The sequence below is a fragment of the Patella vulgata genome, chromosome 5 (genome assembly GCF_932274485.2).
Source record: "Patella vulgata chromosome 5, xgPatVulg1.2, whole genome shotgun sequence".
In the NCBI taxonomy this organism is placed as follows: Eukaryota; Metazoa; Mollusca; class Gastropoda; family Patellidae; genus Patella; species Patella vulgata.
Genome location: NC_065883.2, coordinates 61906261 through 61922204, shown reverse-complemented (window position 1 = coordinate 61922204; position 15944 = coordinate 61906261). Strand labels below are relative to the sequence as shown.

The 15944-nt window shown below is 33.9% G+C and overlaps 1 protein-coding gene across 1 annotated transcript; it reads right to left on the bottom strand.

Moving 5' to 3' along the window:
* Positions 1 to 2192: 2192 nt before the first annotated feature.
* Positions 2193 to 14326, bottom strand: LOC126821690 (homeobox protein Hox-A4). The gene is made up of 2 exons (XM_050550163.2): positions 13849 to 14326; positions 2193 to 3572 (listed from the first exon to the last, which is right to left on the bottom strand). Exons 1-2 carry the CDS (start codon positions 14255 to 14257, stop codon positions 3280 to 3282), a joined length of 702 nt encoding a protein of 233 aa, XP_050406120.1. The 5' UTR covers positions 14258 to 14326; the 3' UTR covers positions 2193 to 3279.
* Between the last annotated feature and the right edge of the window lie 1618 nt (positions 14327 to 15944).

The following is a 15944-nucleotide window of genomic DNA, read 5'->3' as shown; positions in this document are numbered from 1 at the left end:
CTAGTCTCTAAATTCTCTTCTTCACCCCACAGCGCCCCTTAATTTCAAACAGATCTGGTGATAAATGTTGTTGCGATTTTGTTATTTGAGAGGCATTTCAGTATAGGTCTGTAAAGGCATTTTACACACAATAACATAGGTACTTATAAGGTTACCAAATAATAAACTTCTAACTTTTCTCCTTTAAAGTGCTTACCCTCCCGCCCATATTTAGACAAACCAGACTCTACCAGTGTAACATACATAAAATGTGCCCCAAACAGTTCGGGTGGGACTAAACTAATCTAAATAATCACCACATCTACCAAAGCCGAAAAAGTTTAAATTTGTTTACTCAAAATAGGCAACACCCGCCCTAATGGGTCGAATAAGCACACCTTAGGTGGAATATGGTGAACTTACTAAAATGTTGCCAGACAATTAAGCCTACGCCCATAAAGGTGGTCGCAGTGTGATTCAGTGTCTCACGTATCGCAGTGGGATTCAGTGTCTCGGGTATCTGAAAAGGAATGTTAATTTCCAACAGTTCAGCTTTTGTCACTAGAGCATACTCGAGGAAGAACCCGCCAAAAGCTTCTTCGGCCCACAAATCCGAACAATGCATTTGAATTTCAAGCATATGATTCTACAAAGTGCACAAGGGCAATAACGATATATAATAGAAGTGATTATCGGAAATCGCTTTATTTTTTATATATAGACTTCTTCGTTTATAGACAATACGTATCAATTTCACTTTGGTATTATTTTTGTAATCTGTAGAGTGTTTTTGATAGGGGGGATGGGCGGACAGGGGTGGCCGTAGTATATAACAACACTATACTGTTGGCGTATGTCTAAATTTGCTACTGCCATATGCCCAGGACCCACCATTATGGGATCAATCAATTTTATTTGAACAAATTTGAATACTCATCACCAAAGCAACATATCTACGAAATGTGATTCATATCCATGAAGTGACCCAGGGGAAGTTCAAAATGTAAAAGATAGGTTGTCTGTGCAATCGAGAAGCCAAAATGATTGCCGCATAATATATTGTTTTGTAGGTAATTGGAACATTTAAAAGACAACTTAAACTGACCAGGAGTAACAAGCCATTAAGTAATTATAAGAAATAATCAAATTTTAATTGGCTTCTAGTTCTTCAAGATGCTAACATTTATTATACAAAACATTATACAGGTAACAGGTAAAGTATATCTGTTTAAGGGCCATAACACTAGCAGTAATTGTCTGAAATCACATAAGCTGAAACAGATGATAACTTTAGAATCTAGATTGTCCACAAATTGTGGACGCCAGACGGCCAGACAGGGGGTGACGCCAATATACGACAACATTTCAATGCGGGCGTATTCAAATTAATTACCAGAACCTTAGTCTACAGGGCATTCACAAGCACGACAGGTTTCTTCCAGTTTATCCATGGGCATAATTATTATCAGGTATACTAATTTCAGTGTCGGGCAATAGTTTTAGGTTCTAGGATTCTTCAAAGGTATAACGGGGCATAAATAATCTGTGCGTAAAATATCACAGATTGGACAAATCAACTGAAATTCTAACATCAATGATATAAACAATTCATATAGGAGTTTTAAAACTATAATATATTTTATTGCTGAACGTTCGGAAGCTACAGGCTAGATATTTATCAAATAACCATAGCACTATCTCACTACCTCACACTCCCCCCAGCAAAGATCATAACGCCCATTTATAAATACACAAGCACGCTAGCCTGGTGGTCGGGTGTTCGATCCCTGCATTGGCCGAGAAAGTTCATGCCGATTTTCCGACGTGGTTTCCCCTTGTCAGTGATGCAGGACGGAGGGCCTGACAAGGACAGCTGTCTAGTCCTTCGGATGAGACGAAAAACCGAGGTCCCGTGTAAACATTGGAATGCACGTAAAAGATCCCTTGGCAGTTGGAATTCGATATAAGAGTAGGCGATAGTGCCGCTGCCCGGGCAAAATTTCCCTCACAGCACACTGTATGGCGTATGCCCGTCTTCATTAGCCCAGTATAGGAGCAGAACAGTAGGACGTTAAACCCCATTTCATTTCATTTCATTTATAAATACACAAGAATACTTAATCTTTTATTTTCAATACTCATTATATATACATATAGTTATTTATTTACAAAACCATTCATTAAACAATTTATAAATAGAAAATAAAACGGGACACAAAAATTTACATAAAAGTTAACTTAAAACGAGCACCGAAATAATATTACGTCAATATATTATCAAATATTAACATATTTCATGACTTTGGTATAATATAAATGAATACACATATAGACCACAATATTGATAAATATTCTATACCGGAGAAAGATAACTTAGCGAATACTAGTAAGTCTTACTATAAGACTTATTATGCCTCTTTATTACACAGCGTTTTGGACAGAACTTTATAATTAATTACCATTTCTATAACCCTAATTAATATTAATCGACATCGCCTTTCTCTGTGATGTTGCTGGCGAGTGTGTTCCAAACATTAATAACAACCGCCTGTTCTTGAAGATTATGTCATCTATTGCGCTCCATAACATATATTAGATATCGTCTCCAATCAATGGTTATTTCATTGGCAAGTCACTATGCCATACACATACATTGTATAATTACATAACAATAATATGCAGTATGCCTATTTTTTCTGTGATTTAAGTTTTGATTCGCGATATACTCAAGAGGACAGGTATGACAAGTCTTAAATTATTTATTTGCATGTAGAGACAGCTATAGCAGGGCACTTTACTGTTAATACAATACAGCTATAGCAGGACAATTTATTATTCTCACACCTCACCTTTTCAGGGATTAATTTAAATTAGTGACAGTGACACCCATTGAATACTAGTTGACTATAAAACGATTTTAGTATGTGATGTATGATATGAAACAAGGCTAATTTACTAATCGCCACAGTAATGATTGATAAATATACAAATTAATAAAAGAGGTCACTTTATTGTCAATCAATTTTCACTTAATAGTTCACACACGACTCCCCAAAGGTTCACGCACAATTTCCAACCCACTCCTACACTGCTGAATTTCCACAAAGACTTCATATTATACAATCACTTGTAAATATCTCCAATAATAGCAAATTAACTGAATTTAACACGAATTGTTTGCCTATGAATTCTCAGTAATGCAGAAATAACCCGACTCTCCGAGGCATTTCATATCCCTGCAATCTGCCATCATCGGCAAAACAGATAATTGAATATATATTGCTTTCTGTTGTTGTCTATTTAAATAACTGTCAAATCAGTGGGCGACATATCACCGCCTTCTAACCCAGTTTCTAACATTCTCGACTTCGTGTTGGGTAATTTATGTTCTTTTTTCCATTTCATTCTCCGATTTTGAAACCAAATTTTAATTTGTCGTTCTGACAGACATAACGTGTGTGCAATCTCTATCCGCCTTCTCCTGGTCAAGTAACGGTTGAAATGGAATTCTTTTTCTAATTCTAAGACTTGATGACGGGTATAGGCTGTTCGGTTTCTTTTGGAATCGACGATAGATAAGGTATTTCCAGCAACTGAAAGATAGAAAGAGAAAAATAATTATTACAGAACAGAAGAAAACATTTTTTTAATAAAGCAAATGCTACATTTGTACAAACGAGGACTACGACATTCATATTTTAGATTTATATACACATTAACATATGTGTTGAAAAAGAAGGCAAAAATGCAACCACCTTAGCGGAATCCATTCGAGAACAATAAAATTCAAAGATCGAGAATCTTGAAGGAATTGGATACAGACCAATTATGATTCTTCTGTAAATATTGCTACGGGACTAAAGAACATGAACCGTTCTATAAAGTACACTTATGTATACTATTATACGTCTTTTTTTGTTATGAAAACCCTGCAAAGTCGAAACAATCTAAGACTCTATAATTGACGTATTGTAAACAGTTTTTTTCTTCTCAAAAAAACAATTTGGTTCAGGAAAAGCTGAAATTACTTTTAGAGGCTGAGTGAAATGGCAATGAACTAAAGTTGTTCATTTTAAAGATTTTTGGTGTTAAAGAAGCAGACTCTAATTACTGAGAAATAGATGTTATCAGTGCTGGGAGTTGACAGGTAGCCATATATTAACCCTGCTTGTCACAGGATTGTCAGTCAGACGATGAGTTGAGGTTCACATCTGTGAAGGCTCGTCATTCTTTCAGCTTTTCTTACCAAATATTCGATAATGATACGATAGGTTTTGTTACAAGCTAAGTTAAAACATGTAAATAATATACATACAATAGGAAAACAATGTGGTAAGCAAAACGTATGTTTGTTAATTTTAAAGTATATTATCGTCTACTCTGTATATTATCTTTCTCATTTTTTTAAATAATAAAAAAAAAAAACATTTTGGGCGTTTTACGTAAAAGTTTAGCGAGTATATTCTACTGTGATATACAGTTAATATATTCAGGATTTTAGAAAACATTCGACAATGAAGATTCTGTATAGTTTGATGAGTACCATAACACTTTTGAACGTAAAAATCACCATAGAATGAATGCAAATTTTGGGACAAATCTGCCATGTCATAGCAGAGATATACACTTTGTAACTTTTGATTTATGAGTTGTACAAATGTTTTAGTCTTAGGGTACTATGAATATGATATTATTCAAAATTAAATTTACATTCATGTCTTGATGGGAGTGATTATGGCCTTTTAAAGGCCAGTTTTAGCTTTCAGCTTTGCATTGCCTAGGTACCATGCTTTAGGCAGCCAATAATATTAAATAAGACATCCAAAATGTTTTCAAATGCAATTACAGAGTACACGTTATTGAATTACACTTAATAAGGCGTTTTTTTCTGACTGGCATATGTAAAATAACTAAATAAAATTAAATGGGGTTTAATGTCTTACTTTTCTGCACCATACGGGCAACTGACGATTGTAGTACGCCATATTATGTACTATGAGTACTATGAGGAACATTTAGCCCCGGCAGGGTTGCCACGGTTTAACCTACCAGGTGCCCCGTCCTCTCCATCACTGGCAATTTTAGGCTGGAATATCCCGACGACATTTCCCAGGCGCTGGATCGAACCCGGGACATCCTGGTTAGAATAAACCAAGGTTGTAACTATTATATTAGGAAAATCCCTTTTGGATGAATCAAAAATATTTTTCACTTGTTGATTTCTCAAATCATGTCTGATTTATTCAGGTATTTTTTATATTAATATATAATGAATTGGCGAGTATTTGTTTACAGATTCCCATTAACGCCCTTCTATTGTAATATCATTTTAGAAGATATCACGCCATGGCTGTGACTAATGTTAAATTATATTATTTTGTTATCATGTTTTATTCAATAGAAGCAAGATTGAATCACAAACTGACAGGAAGCCCGGGACGCTTTCACTGACTGAACCCAGATCAAACATACAACTTAAAATATTCAAAATGTTATAATGGACCCCCTTGTAAGAAAATTCCAACTAAATGTAACACATTTCTACTTTTCTTATCAAGAAACAGTATACGGTGACCAAAATAGCGATATAAGGTGAGAGCGATCTTTGTTTGGGGGTATGACTATAAGAGTTATAACTATGTGTAAATCTCCCCTTGTATCTAAGAGTGCCAAAAAGTTATGTCGAGTTTACGGTTTTTAATTAAGTAACGGGGGTTATTCTTGGACTTGCGTCTAAGAATGAATATAGGTTGCGTTTGAAAGAAAATGTTTGATTCTATCTCTGACAGTAACAATTTGGTGAAGACAGAAAGGTATGATATGTTGTATCAATAATACCATAGGTATACAGAACTATTAAATATTTTCGAAGGATATGAATATTGATAATATTAGTGAAATTCTTAGTACTATTGAAGAAATGAAATGAAATGTGGTTTAACGTCCTACTGTTCTACTCCGAACTGGACTAATGAAGACGGGCATACACCATACAGTATGCTATGAGGGAAATTTTGCCCGGACAGCGGCACTACGGCCTACTCTTATATCGAATTCCAACTGTCAAGGGATCTTTTACGTGCACGCCAATGTGTACACGAGACCTCGGTTTTTCGTCCCATTCGAACGACTAGACAGCTGTCCTTGTCAGGCCCTCTGTCCTGCATCACTGACAAGGGGGAACCTAGATGAACTTTCTCGGTCAATTTAGGGATCGAACACCCGACCTCCAGGCTAGTGAGCCAGCGTCTTGCCCACGTAGCCACTGTGACCCCCTCAAGTACAGAAATTGTACTGGAAATCAACAAACAAACATCAATAGTTATAAGTACCCAAACATATGGTTACAGTAACAAAGGATTTGAAAATTTTACTAGTTCTACGTTTTGGTTCAAAATAAATTGTTGGGATTCGGCATTGTTTGAATTTGAAAACAAATCTTCGAAATGTGTTAAATGGAAAAGCTCTACTTTTTGGTTCAGAATCGATATTTTAAATTGTTGGGATTCGAACATTAGATTTAAAGACATTTGTTTGAATTTGAAAACAAATGTTTTAAATGTGTTAAGTGGAAATGAAATGAAACGGGGTGTAATGTCCTAATTTTCTGCACAGACTGGGGTTAAATGAAATTGATTGTGCAATGATTGATTGTTCGAATATATGTAACCGCCATGCACGAATTTTCGGTCGCCCAAATATTGAGGGTGGGGAACTGAGCCAGACGCCCGCATGGCACTGAATAAAAATACGAAGTATGCCGATACACTATTTCGAATAGTGAATGGGAAGTCAATATTTAGCGATTTTCTAGAATCATAGAAATAAATACGTGTATAACGGTCTTTCAGATTTCTTGGTGTTTTAATTGTTTCGCTTGCCAAAGTCTTACTGTATATAAGAAACCAAATCCTAGTCGAAAATGTCGACGTTGACCTTGTTAAAAGACTAGAATTATAGTTAATATTTTCCCCATCTCTACAATGACTATCACAGATGTTGGTCTGAAATTTTACTTGAGTATCATTAGTATCTGTCGTATTAACAACTACTTAATACAAGTAGATGAACGATCATCTCTTTCAAGTTGATCATTTAATAGACAATCACAAGCCAACCGGAAATCTTAATACGCCCGAATCATGGGTGATGAAAGATGCGGTTTGCAAGTTGTCAATTAAGTTATTCTTGAACTAATTAATAGTCTCTATTGCGTTTAAGAGTTTGTCTGACAACGTAAAGCTATTAAACGAATGAATTATTTTTTCAACACGTTTGAAGTGTAAATACCCAATTCACAGAAAATACTTGTTAGTTATGTGAATTTGTCAAATAAATAAGAAGTCGTATCAGGTGTTTTAGAAAGAGTCTACACCTGCCTTGTGCACACCACTTATACAACATAAAGCTAAATGGAATAGTATGGACCTGGATCCCAGAAGCTGAAGCTATATTTATGTAATTTGTAGACGAAAGGTTCTTATTTAATAAATACCTTGTTATTTTTTTTAGTACGTTTCCATACTTAACTTGTCTTGAAAGTCAAACTGTCATTTTTATTATACATTCTATCTCACTATGGCATGTTTATTAAAATGAGGAATAAATTAACGCGAACAATACTAATTGTTGAGTAAAGGTTACTTCTTTTTAGGCGACATTCACATAAATTTAGATATACAAATTGAAATCTGCCCTAGATATATGTGCATTATTAGTAAGCATAAAAATTTACACGAATCATGACAGTTCTGGAGCATATTTCTCACAGTATTGAAACTGATGTCTTCTTGAATTTAATTTTAAAATGTTTATGGGTGGAGTATAGGCTGCTAGAAATCCAAGCACACGCCTAGTAGCACCCCTCCACCCCCACCAACTTCCCAACTTCCAAACTTCCAATGATCACGCGCTTTAAGTCAATAATTGATAGAGATATTCTGTATGTTAGACCCGGAGTAATTATGTTAGGGTTTTGTGCATGGTGCTGAGTATTGTTATTACTAGAACACGTGATTTATGATATTGTTATCATGCGCTCTCCGGGTACTCCCACCACTAAAGACGCCCTGCCAGACGCCCCCCCTCCCTCTCTCTCTCTCTCTCTCTCTCTCTCTCTCTCAATAAATACGAAAATGTTAAGAAAATGCAGAATGGTCTGGAAATATAGAGCTGAGACTTTCCAAATCTTTCATTCATTTTACAAGATCGTCATTGGTTTTATCTGGAGTTTTATTTTCAAGTGAATCGCGAGTTAAATTCATAGAATACATCAGTATTGTTTTGAACATTTAATTCAGAGTTTTGTAAGATAGTACCAAACACTTTAATTCCATAGGATTCATCAGTATTATTTTGAACATAATTCCTAGTTTTGTAAGACACTACCAAACATTTTAAATTCATGGAATACATCATTATTATTTTGAACGTTTAATTCATAGTTCTGTAAAGATAGTGCCACACAGTTGAAATTCATGTAATATATATACATGTACGTTTAATTGGCCAAACAAGTAATCGTTCTGCAACGACACGTGTTTTCTCCAAATATCTAAATATTGCTCATTCCTGTAGTCATTCCATTAATTCATTTTTCTTTTTCAGATTTCTTGAATTATTCTAACAGCGTGTTTATGATGGAGAAATCTGTTTACCGTTAATCCAATCATCATTGATTTAACACGACTACATGGCAATAATGTTTTCATCGTTTGTCCGCCTGTCGTTCTGTAATCAAGTTCAAAGAGCTCTGGCTAATGTTACAACTGTTTTGATTGGGTTATCGGTCGTCAACAGATTTCCCTAAATAGCTGGGTTTTTTCTGCAGTCGAGATTGAGATTGTGTCTTCAAGACGGGCGGGTGAGAAATGTTTAAAGGAATTTTGAAGATTTTCCAATGAGATTTTAAAGGTCATAGAGTATATAAAGCTAGATTTTTATGATAGTTTTTTTGATAACTTTTTTATATACCGTCAGTATATTATGAAAGGTTTACAACTGATGGCGTGTTAATTTTTATGACATAGAGGCTGATCATTCGATAGCATACATGGCCAAATTCAGTTTTTTTCGGTATAGAGTGTGAAGAAACTGCTAATTATATATAGGTTGTCAGACAACAAACATATGTGGAAACTTTAAAGACGCCCCCCCCCTCCCCCCCCCCCACACAACCTCTTTAATAATTTTACCAATATTGTCCTTGACTGCTATCAAAGACCTGTAACTCTCCAAAAATTCATATAATTTGCTAAAGCCCAACTGGCAAAATTATCAATGAGTATAACTTTGTACGCTATGAATCAAGATTAACATCATCAGCTTATTAAATTTGTTGAGATCTAAGCTAAACAGTAACATCGTTTACAAAACTTCTTCCTCGCAAAGAAGCAGTGATAATATGCACGTTTCGATTGCGTGTGTCATCAAAAATGAATGATTGAAATGGGGGTTTAACGTCTTACTTTTCTGCACCTATTGATGTCTTCAATAAACTAAAACTGTTCCTATTGTATGTTAAAAACAGTAATCCAGTTTTAAATTATAACTTTTAAATAGGGATAAATTAAGAATAAGTTTAGTTGTCATTTAATTTAGTATTTACAGTTATCTGATAATTTGGATAGTTTGTATAGAAAAGAATTATAGTTGGATTGATCTGGACCATAACAAGTGATGTATGAAGATTTACACCACGCAAAGTTTGCAGCAATACCATTTTTCTTTCACTCTGCGGGGGCCACTAAAGGCGTGAACTGGCCTCCGCGGTTATTGGGTGGGTGGTGTGTAAAGGGAATACGGTAACTTAATCAGTGAAATGCAATAACTAAATTAGTGAAATACAATCACTAAATCCGTGGACTAAGATAACTAAATCCGTGGAATACGATAACTAAGGTAGTGGAATACGACAACTAAATTAGTGGAATGCGATAACTAATTCAGTGGAATACGATAACTAAATCTGTGGACTACGATAACTAAAGTAGTGGAATACGACAACTAAATTAGTGGAATACGATAACTAATTAAGTGGAATACGATATTAAATCCGTGGAATACGATGACTAAAGTATTAGAATATGATAACTAAATCAGTGGAATACGGCAACTAAATCAGTGGAATACGGCAACTAAATTAGTGGAATACGATAACTAATTCAGTGGAATCCGATATTAAATCAGTGGACTACGATAACTGAAGTGGTAGAAGACGATAACTAAATCAGTGGAATACGATAACTAAATCAGTGGAATACTAAACTAAATCAGTGGAATACTAAACTAAATCAGTGGAATACGACAACTAAATCAGTGGAATACGACAACTAATTCAGTGGAATATAATAAACTGAATGAGTGGAATATAATAAACTGAATGAGTGGAATACGATAACTAAATAAGGGGAATACGATTACTAAATCAGTGGAATACAATAACTAAATCGGTAGAATACAATAACTAAATCAGGGGAATACAATTTCTAAACGGAAGAATACAATAACTAAATTGGTAGAATACAATAACTAAATCAGGGGAATACGATTACCAAACGGAAGAATACAATAACTAAATCAGTGGAATACAATTCAGGGGAATATGATATGTATATTCTAGATTCCGTGGATTACGGTGAGTAAATCAAAGATTGCTATTAATTGTGGTAAGTAACTCAGCTGAATGTGGTAAGTAAATCAGTGGATTATGGTAAGTAAATCCACTGATTGTGGTAAGTAGATCCATGGATTTTGGTAAGTAAATCAGTGAATTGTGGTAAGTAAATCGGTGAATTATGATAAGCAAATCCACTGATTGTGGTAAGTAAATCCACTGATTTTGGTAAGTAAATCACCTGATTGTGATAAATAAATGAGTGAATTATTAGTGGATTGTGGTAAGTAAATCAATGAATTGTGGTAAGTAAATTAATGGGTTGTGGTTAGTAACTCAGCTGTTGTGGTAAGTAAATCAATGGTTGGTGGTGAGTAAATCATTGGATTGTGGTAAGTAAATTAGTAGTGATAAATAAATGAATGGATTGTGGTAAGTAAATCAGTGGATTACTATAAGTAAATCAGTGGATTACTATAAGTAAATCAGTGGGTTTATAGGTCAGTTAAATCAATACAACTACTATAAAATCGTTAAAACAGTTATTATCCGTTACTATTTTAATTTACATCAATATCGCCTACAAGCTATAATTGTTAATGCCTATCACCATTACACATCCTACTTTTATTACTATTGTTGGCATAATATTTCATTATAGCTCAACGCCTCCAGCCACGTTCATGATTTATTTTCATAAATAATATGTGATTTATTGTCAAGTGTGTATCTTATTTCATAGTAAATCGCTTATGAATTCAGTGGACCGATTGTCAATTGTTGTATTTGTGTATCGGTGTTCTGTTTTATTATTAATTTCTGGTTTGTCATCCTAGGAAATCCAATGTCGTCTGTTTTAACAGAGCAATTCATTTATTTTAGATGAGAAATTGCAATGTACCCAGTTAGCGAATTTAATCAGTTTTAATGTTTCCACATTTTTTCTATATAAATATCTTGTTGATTTATATTGTTTAAACACGTCTAAGAAATGGAATCCGTATGATATGGATTCGACCGAATCAGTACTTTGTTGACTAAAATCTATCAATCCATTAAACTGTGATTGCTCTCCATTTATTGATTTAACTAGATATATAGATTTTTACCAAGTTGATAGATTTTTACCAAGTTGATAGATTTTTACCAAGTTGATAGATTTTTACCAAATTTAGAGATTTATTTTATCAAATTTAGAGAATTTTGTTTATCAAATTTAGAGATTTTTACCAAATTTAGAGATTTTTTACCAAATTTAGAGATTTTTACTAATTCATTGATTTAATTTGGTTTGTGGATAGAACTGAGTTAACGGATTTGTAGATTGAACTATATTTATTAAGTTTATTATAGATTTAACTCGGTTTATTAGTTTGACTCGTTTTATCGATTTAACTAGGTCCAAAGAATTAACTCGGTTTATCATTTAACTCGGTCTATAGATTTAAAACGGTCTATAGATTAAACCCGGTTTATCAATTTAACTCGGTCTATAGATACTCGGTTTATGGAATTAACTCAGTTTATGGATTAATTTGGTTTATTAATTCATCTCAATTTGGAGAGAAAGACGGGTGGGGTTGAACGCGCTAACGTCCACACTCTCCTAACTAGGTCATTTCGGGAGTAACATGTCTTTTTTTCAATAATTCACTTGCGTCCAGATGTATCTATTGGTGCGAGGACACGGAGAACCCATGACTTTTGACAGACGGGTTTACAGATAAACATATGGTAACACTCTAGAAATGGAAATGCTCTGCCTCCTGCAAGAAATTCACCAATTTACCGAGCGACAGTATACCCAGAAAACATATCAGTAGTCGAAGACGTTAATTTTAATTCTTATTACCACCTACCGTTTTTTCTGATATATGAAACCACATTTCACTACACCTTAATGGCGGTGAGATGATGATTTTTACAAATATAAATCTTTCTAAAACGGAATAGTCATAAAAAAATGTAATAATTTTAAGCTACACATACTACCATAAATATCACTTGTAAAGACATCACACATAAATCAGTGCAAGTTTTATTATGTGAATTTTATTATTTTATGCATTTTTGTGAATTTTGATTTTATGTTACACAACACCACTAAATAATTTTGTCTTTACTAACGTAATGCTTTTTGTCTTTGCGAAAAGTAATATTTTTGCGCTTACTCAATGTCATAATACTTTTGACTTTATTCAAAGTAATACCGTGTGTGTGTTTTTGTAAAAAAAAACACACCTTTTTATGCGAGTCTCCAAAATAAATTCTAAAATTGGGTTCAAACAAAATGAAGCAAGAAATATTGAACAGTTTTTGACGACCTTTACTAATATCAGTTGTTTGGCTTCGTATAACTAGTATATTTTTAATATACTGTTGCATCAAATCCCAGAGTCAATAATTTACAACCCCACTGTTTTTCTACTAATGAATAAAAGTTGATATAAGTTGATAAATAAACATTTCTTAGTCTTAAAAGAATAGAAAATGAAACCTGGTTTAACGTCATATTTTTCGGCACCAATCGAACTAATGACGGTCACACAATGAACTATGGGGTATAGTATACGTCATAAAATAATCAAACTAGGAGATCTCAGAGCAAAATCCACTTGTAAAGGTAAGTTTAAAGTAATGACATGACAAATTAAAAATTTCTTATAAATGAATTAAAAAAAAGTGTTATAAAACATAATGTATAAAGTGTAAAGCCGACATGACTATCATGTAAATGATAAATTACACTTTATAAATCACTCGGTGTAGACACTCTATATCAAAGCATATCAACGGGCTACTTAAACATATAAGTAGAACGATTAATAAAACGTATACACACACACACACACTTTAAACTAACAAATTTTAATAACAAGTAATTCAGGTAACGGGATCGAAAAGATTTACTCGGGTTAAAGACGGTTTTAACCTACACTCTAAGACAATAAAATTTCCATATCATTTTTATTTTTAAATATGCAATAAACGTGTTAATTCATACATTATATTTAATAGACTTCAGAGACAGATGTAATATTTCTAATGGATTTTACTCAAGTTTCAAAGTCTCTTATATTAAAGGGTTATTCTAAAAAATATAAGCAATTGATTAAAAGATAAAAGCCTTTCTCATTTACTCTAAACGTGTTTATTGTTTTATATGCAAACTGACTAAACCAAACCATTAGCTGTATATGACACAAACTCGACGTTGTTTAATTGTTTTAAATATATGATACACTTTTACTTACCTTGGGGTAATTGTGATTTTTTCATCCATGGATATATCACCGGGTGTCCATTTTGTCTGCCACATGGAATATTCTCTCCGTCCGAGAGTTGGCCCGATCCCTGGGGCATACAGTGTCCGTGAATGGGAGGGGTGTCGGGGGAGACGGATTGAGGAGGGTAGGAATTAACACATGTCGTGAGACTAGTAACAGAATGACTGGGTGTTAGAGAGTTATTACACGGGTAGGAATGATTGTCAGGTGATTTATCCTCATCGTAATGTCGATGATCATTTGTATATCCATAAGTAAAATTTCCACGATAATATTCTCCGCCATTTGTCGGGATGTAACTAGACTGTGAGTATTCTTCTGACGGAGGAAACTTTGGCTCAGTGTAAGACCCGGAGTTCACCAAAAACGAGCTCATGGTGATTAATTTGAGATGGTAGGGTAGTAAATAACCCTAACACCGATCTCACTCGTATTCTAGTCAACATGCCCCGCCTTAATGGTAGATTAATGGAGCCACGTGATAGATTACGACCAATCAAATTAGTAGAGTATTTTGTTACGTTATGAATCATTTTTTGACAGAACACTGCTTCCCAATTTACTATATGCCTGTAGCTATTTGATTGTGGCGCGCTAATCTTCGCTACAATAGTTGAATATAAACACATTAAATGAGAGAATGATAAGTTGCCTTGATTTCATGGTTTGTAAAGAGGCGTTCATGGTAGCAATAGTAATCAATGCATGTGCACTCTCCACACGACACAATGCTTGTTGAGATTTCAGAAAATTTGTTTTAAATTGTCTACCGAACAATAGGTGATTCTTGAAGCTGATTGTTTAATACGACAAATGGAAATGGATCTGTTGTATAGGGTTAGAAAATAGGACAAATCATGATTAATAAGGCAATATTTCATTTAAGGAAAGAATTGAAATTTAATTGAAATAAGCGATACTTGTCGCGATCGACAGGTTTCGGGAAATATTATTGTTTACATTATTTAAAGGCACAACAAATCACATCTGAAAAATCAAATATAAATATGTATAGTCAAGACTATTGTTATTGTGTAATCAAGTACGTTTGAGTGTATAAAAACCTTCATAAAGACCGGATTGGCATTACAAAAAAGAAAACGTAATTATTATTACTATTTTGTCGAAGCGAAAACAAGATGGCGATTTGAAACCAGTTGAAACCAATGTAAACTTCAGTTATTTGAATATTTTTGAATAAAATTACTTTTGATTGTATATGGTCTTAAAATTTATATTAAAATCTTTATTCTCGCATCCTGGCACTTTAAATTTCATTAGAATATCTCGCTTGCTGGGAGTTTAATTAGCAGGCCTATATCTCCATGTGGTTTACGCTGTTAATTTGTTTATTCGATTCATTCTCTCTTCCTTAACAATTGCCAAGCTGTTGCGCCTACGGCAAACGAATTTTCAAATATATGTCGTTATAAATATATTTTAAATAATTTTTAAGTTGTAAAAACGACAGCTAAACTACTGTTCATAAGCAATGTACCGGTTCTCATAGTGCATTGCTGTTATGAACACTTAAAAGTAGCCTATGTTTTATAATATACACTGAATTTGAAAACTATACAATGATCGTCATATTAAAATTACAACACAGGCGTTAAAGAGGAATTACTCATAACAAATAAGAAAATATATAGAATTAATATTTAATAATATTCAAATATGACCATCGGTTTACCTAATTATCGAAAATCTAAGCACTATCGTTTCCCCCTCATTGAGTCGCCTGTCCAGCCTTGTGGGTCTTCTCAGTGTCCTCCGATTTTCTCCCTCAGCTAAAAGCCATGCGATTTATTGAATTGAACTAAAATTGAAACATGTGCTAGTCCCAAATTGACCTAGTTTGTGTCGAGTGAACGTTACTCTCCCTCTCTCTCCCTCTCCCCCCTCTCTCTCTCCTAAATACCCCACCACACTGTAATATACATGTACATGCCTCATACCTTGAGTATAGTCAAGATATCTCGATTTTAGCATATATGTTTTGTGATGTTCTTATAAATATATAAAGAATATTGATAATATATCTATGTCAAGGGTTTATATAA

Bases quoted from the DNA above. Each gene is read 5' to 3' on its own strand.
- LOC126821690 (XM_050550163.2), bottom strand. From the start codon at position 14,257: ATGAGCTCGTTTTTGGTGAACTCCGGGTCTTACACTGAGCCAAAGTTT. The intron at 3,573-13,848 runs GTAAGTAAAAGT...TCTATCTTTCAG, and splicing joins AAAATCACAATTACCCCAAG to TTGCTGGAAATACCTTATCT.